The following is a 5810-nucleotide window of genomic DNA, read 5'->3' as shown; positions in this document are numbered from 1 at the left end:
TTTCTCTGTGTAGCCCTGGCTGTCCTGGAACTCACTTTGTAGTCCAGGCTGGCCTCAAACTCAGAAATCCGCCTGCCTCTGCCTCCCGAGTGCTGGGATCCTTCTCTTTTTTCATCTTCCCATTAATACGTGGTTTCTTCTGTCATTCAACTCAGAAGGTAGAAGTCCATATCTGTTCTTCTGGTTGTGTTGAAGGTTTACTTATTGTTTATTCTTCTTACTGAAGAGTGTGTGTGTGTGTGTGTGTGTGTGTGTGTGTGTGTTCTTTAGTATTTTTATCTTAGGTGCAGGTATGGAAGTGTAGCTCATGTGTGCAGTCACCACAGAGACCAGAAGAGGGCATCAGGTCCTCTGGACCTGGAGTTACAAAATGGTTGTGAGCCAGGCAGAGGTGGTGGGACAAAACCCGGGTCCTCTGAATAAAGTGGGTGCTTTTAACCCCTGTGCCATCTCTCTCACCTCAGTGTGTGTGTGTGTGTGTGTGTGTATACATATATAATATATATCTTACACATTTTTAAAAGCAGAATACTATGTTTATCCTATTCCTATGGAACAAAGTTTTTCATTTATAATGTTTTTTGCAGGCAGGTCTCTCTCTCTCTCTCTCTCTCTCTCTCTCTCTCTCTCTCTCTCTCTCTCTGTGTGTGTGTGTGTGTGTGTGTGTGTGTGTGTGTTTGCAGGTGTATGGAGACTAGAGATCAACATCAGGACTTTCAGTTTCTCTCCATAGTCTCACTGAACCTAGGGCTCACCGATTTGGTTAGACTGGTGGCTAGCAAGCACCAGGGCTCCACTTGTCTTTCCCTAGCTACCCTGTGCCCCAGTGGTGTTGCAGGCACCATGCCTGGCATCTATGTAAATGCTGAAAATCTGAATGTGGGTCTCCGTGCTTGTATGGCACACATTTAATCAACCGAGTCATCTCCCCAGCCTACCACCTTGTCAGTTTTTTTTTTAAAACAAAGATTTTATTTATTTTATGTATGTGAGTACACTGTAGCTATCTTCAGACACACCGGAAGAGGGCATTGGATCCCATTACAGATGGTTGTGAGCCACCATGTGGTTGTTGGGAATTGAACTCAGGACCTCTGAAAGAGCAGTCAGTGCTTTTAATCACTGAGCCATCTCTCCAGCCCCCACCTTGTCATTTTTACCTGGTATGTTAAACGTAATTTCACTTTTTTTGTGTGTGTGTGTGTACTTGTCTGTGTGTTGTTTGTGGGGAAGTAGGTGTTAGTGTATATATGTATGAAAGCCGAGGGTGACCTCAGGTGTCTTCCTCAGTCATTTTCTACTTCATTCCTCCCCCTCCGAAATTGTGTTTGATTTTGATTTTGTAGGACTGGGGAGTGGTTGCTCCCCAGCGACCTTGAGCACTCAGGAAGCCATCTGCCAATGAATTACAGCATTGCCTTACACATTACTTTTTGAGATTTTGTCTCTCACTGAGTCTAGAGCTCACTGATGACCAGCCAACAAGCGCCAGAGATCCTGCTGTCTCTGCCTCCTCAGTGACAGGATGGTGGGAATGTGCAGCTTGAGGACCCCCTCACGTGTGTGCGGCTCCTGTGTTTGCACAGCTGATCTGACTATCACCTCTACCGTAGCCTTTAACACTCATGCTGTGCTGGTCCCCAACCATGAAATGATTATTTTTGCTACTTCATATCTGTAATCTTGCTGCCATTAGCATCAGTGTTTTTCAATAGTCTCAGGTGACAATTGCGACTCCCCAGGGGTCGTGACCCACACGATGAGAACCATGGCTCCATGGGAAAACTATTTTTGTTCTTGTCTTTCTCTTTTCTTGTAGCTGTGATTAGAGTCCTCGGTATGATTTCACAGTCTCCTGCTTTACCGTTGTGCCTTGAATTCCATTCCTTCTTCGTGTCCTTCATATTAAAATAGATCCTCAATAGTCAGGCACAGTGGCACATGCCTTTGATCCCAGCACTCTGGAGCTGAAGGCAGAGGAGAGGCAGGCACAGGTGGATCTCTGAGTCCTAGTATTTTTGAAAATATTCTTCGTATTTCATGTGAATACTCTAAAGTCAACTTATAAAATAGGAACAATAAAACCCACCTCTCTCAGCAAGGTGTGCTGGTGCTTGCGAACGACACTACTGTGTGATATCTGCCGATCTAAATGAGCTTTTCCAAGCATCCCCTGGCTTGAAAGGGTATGTATTAAAATAATTGAGAATATTAACTGAGAGCAATGTTTGACTTGTAGATGGTCACACCTCTGGTGGAAAGCCAGGACAGGCTAACACTTGGGCTCCCAACCTCTAGCATAGGGTCACCTCCACTTAGTGGGACTTGGGCACCACGCAGGCACAGAATCCAGTGTTTTTGCTTTGTTTTTATTACAAAGCAAGACAGGAAAGCCAAACCAATGCATTTGTAATCTAGTGATCCAGAAGGTAAGAGAAAGATCTTCTGGCAACCCCAAACACATAAGCATTGACTTGCTCGAGCACATCCTTGTGATTACCTTGCCCTGCATATGTGCATATAGAATTGACTGGCTTTTATCACTCTGTCTTTTCAGAGGAGATGTGTGCGCATCATGTTTATTGTCCCATATTTTAGTCAGTGACATGAAGAAATTATGGGAAACAAAATTTCAAGTAATGAGTGAACATATCCTGTTGAATGACAGCTGTAATTTTACCTCAAAGGTTTCCTAATGATAGGCTTTTAAATCATGTTTTTTGTTTTGTTTTTGTTTTGTGGGTTTTTTTTTTGTATTATAAAGGACCCACAGTTTTCTGATTAATTTTTATAGGATAATTGGTACCAGTGGTGTTGCTCATGTTGGACTGTCCAGAAATCCCACTTAGAGTACAATTAGAAGACAAGTGCTTGCTTAGTGCAGCATAGAGGCCAGGTTGTGGGATTAGTTGGAGACTCGGTGATGGAGAATATAAAAGCAAAGTGGTTACCCACAGATGGGGCAGTACTCAGCTATCAGGGTTTAGAATCCTGGCATTTGATGCAACTTAAATGGAATAAAATGAGCCCAGCACAAAGACAGATTTCATGTTCTTGCTTGTTTGTGGAATATTTTTAGCTTCCATCTTTCTTTTTTTTACCTTCCCATCTTTCTTTTTACTCTTAATTTTGAAACAAGGTCTATCATAGTCACTTAGGCTAGTCTTGAACTTGTGATTTTCTTGCCAAATACTCCCAAGTAGCTAGGATTACAGTTATTCATGTAGAATGAGAGGTGTTGTTTGAAAATGATTCCTGGGTCATTTTAACCTGGGTCTTGATGTGCACGTCTGCATGGTGGTTTATTTATTGGTGTGCATTAAATAACTGTATGACATCAGCTGATGTGTTGAAGTTCAGGTAGTGGACACTTACCCAGCCTTTGCTCTGTCTTACAGAACCTGTGCCTTCTTACCTTCTCTGCTGCTGTGGATGGCCCTGGCTGTCTTGACTGCCCTTCCCAATAGGATGTCACTGAGATCCCTCAAATGGAGCCTGCTGCTGCTGTCCCTGCTGAGCTTCCTGGTGATATGGTACCTCAGCCTCCCCCACTACAACGTGATCGAGCGTGTGAACTGGATGTACTTCTATGAGTATGAGCCAATTTACAGACAAGACTTTCGCTTCACACTCCGAGAACATTCCAACTGTTCTCATCAGAGCCCATTCCTTGTCATCCTGGTGACCTCGCGCCCCTCAGATGTGAAAGCCAGACAAGCCATTAGAGTTACTTGGGGTGAGAAAAAGTCCTGGTGGGGATATGAGGTACTCACGTTTTTCTTACTAGGCCAGCAGGCTGAAACGGAAGATAAAACGTTAGCGTTGTCCTTGGAGGATGAGCACATTCTCTATGGCGATATTATACGTCAAGACTTTCTAGACACATATAATAACTTGACCTTGAAAACTATTATGGCTTTCAGGTGGGTAATGGAGTTTTGCCCCAATGCCAAGTACATCATGAAAACAGACACTGATGTTTTCATCAACACTGGCAATTTAGTCAAGTATCTTTTAAACCTAAACCACTCAGAGAAGTTTTTCACGGGCTATCCTCTAATTGATAACTATTCCTATAGAGGATTTTTCCATAAAAACCACATTTCATACCAAGAGTACCCTTTCAAGGTGTTCCCTCCCTACTGCAGTGGGCTGGGATACATTATGTCCGGCGACTTGGTGCCTAGGGTCTACGAGATGATGAGTCACGTGAAGCCCATCAAGTTTGAAGACGTTTATGTTGGCATCTGTTTGAATTTGTTAAAAGTGGACATTCATATTCCAGAAGACACAAACCTTTTCTTTCTGTACAGAATCCACTTGGATGTATGTCAGCTCAGACGCGTGATTGCAGCCCACGGCTTTTCTTCCAAGGAGATCATCACATTCTGGCAGGTGATGCTGAGGAACACCACATGCCATTATTAAGCCCATCCGTCACCCATCTAGGGAAGGGAGGAAGGACATTGTAGACAGGGTCAGAGTTAGCACTGTGGGAAACTCAGGAAGTTTAGTGTGCTGGCTTGCCTGGGCTGAAACTCACGGAGCATCCCTAGACAGGAGCTCCAAGGCCTGAACTTACAGCAATTGTTTTCACAGGATTTAACTCGGATCCTTTAAAGGTGACAGAGGAGTCAAACATAATGCAAAGGAACAGTTTTGCTAACCAAATCAAAGGGTCACACAGTCTGAATGGCTCAGGCTGTAGATTAGAATTTCTTAAGATTTCCCTGAAAGAAAAACTAACTAGTCCACAGCCAGAATACAGTGTGGAGTTGTATTTATTAGATAGTCTAGTCACATAATGGTTCAGTGTGTATCTTAAGTGGTTATTATTAATATATATATATGTATATATATATATATATACACACACACACACACACACACACACATATTTCTTGTAAAAAGCTTTACAGAGTTATGTTGAAAACATTCATTTGTATTGTTTTCATTTGCAAGGTACTCAATGATGTGGTATGTAAGAGTTATCAAATCAAGTATTATTTAATGTTATTTCAATTTTCTAAGTGTTTAAAGGTTATGGTGGTTTCAGTATTATATAATGAATTGCCTTTCACATTTGAGCTTTGTTTTATTCACTGCTGATCGGTTTAATTAATGTGACGTTAATGTGACATCATAGGTTATTACCGATTGTCCATAATCTGTTGAACTCTGTTGCACTTGTAAACATATGGAGAATTAAAGCAAGAAAATTCAAGCTTTGAATAGTTTTTTTTAAAATGTAGTCAGTGTTTCCAGATGTCACTTTGTCCGTCTCAAATAATAGAGACCTCCAGGCAGAGCCTTTCCTGAAAGCACAGAAGGCAAGATGTCTCAGTGTTTACTATGGCAGTGTATAAGCTGGAAAGGGGAAGTGGAAGATCCAGGTTGTATTGTTAACCCTCCCAGTGTTTGTTTTCTACTGAGTAATCAATTTGTCAATAAAGGATTTCTACAAAGCAGAAAGGCCACTTGTGTGTCACCAGCTCACCATGGAGTTGGGAGTCTGAGGCAGAGCCTGATTGAAGTCTGTGCTTTCGCCGTGCTGGTTCTTCCTTGTGGAAGTTCCCAAAAGAGGAGTCCTTGTCCCCAGATTCCAGGAGTATGCCGCTTTCTCTGAGAGCTGATTAAGAACAGGTGACTCCTTTCTCACTAATTATCTGGCAATAAGTGTTCAAACCTTCCTCAGAAAACGCAGCCTCAGGAGTGGCAGTCAGCTCCTGCGATACCCGATTTCTAACTCCACATGGAAACTGCAGTGCTGTGACGTTCCCTAGAGTGAGCACTTGCCCTGTGCCCTGTGC

The 5810-nt window shown here is 42.7% G+C and overlaps 1 protein-coding gene across 1 annotated transcript in view; it reads left to right on the top strand.

Annotated features, from left to right (window-relative positions):
• B3galnt1 (beta-1,3-N-acetylgalactosaminyltransferase 1 (globoside blood group)) overlaps nucleotides 1–5461 on the top strand; it is a 14359-nt gene extending 8898 nt beyond the window's left edge. The window contains exon 3 of the mRNA XM_021196467.2: nucleotides 3399–5461. Within this exon, the coding sequence (XP_021052126.1) occupies nucleotides 3433–4428 (996 nt within the window). The 5' untranslated portion in view covers nucleotides 3399–3432 and the 3' untranslated portion in view covers nucleotides 4429–5461. The remainder of the gene's footprint in view (nucleotides 1–3398) is intronic.
• Nucleotides 5462–5810: the final 349 nt, after the last annotated feature.

The sequence above is a fragment of the Mus pahari genome, chromosome 4, assembly GCF_900095145.1.
Source record: "Mus pahari chromosome 4, PAHARI_EIJ_v1.1, whole genome shotgun sequence".
In the NCBI taxonomy this organism is placed as follows: Eukaryota; Metazoa; Chordata; class Mammalia; order Rodentia; family Muridae; genus Mus; species Mus pahari.
The sequence above is the reverse complement of the archived record's forward strand: the minus strand, read 5'-3'. Positions and strand labels throughout refer to the sequence as shown.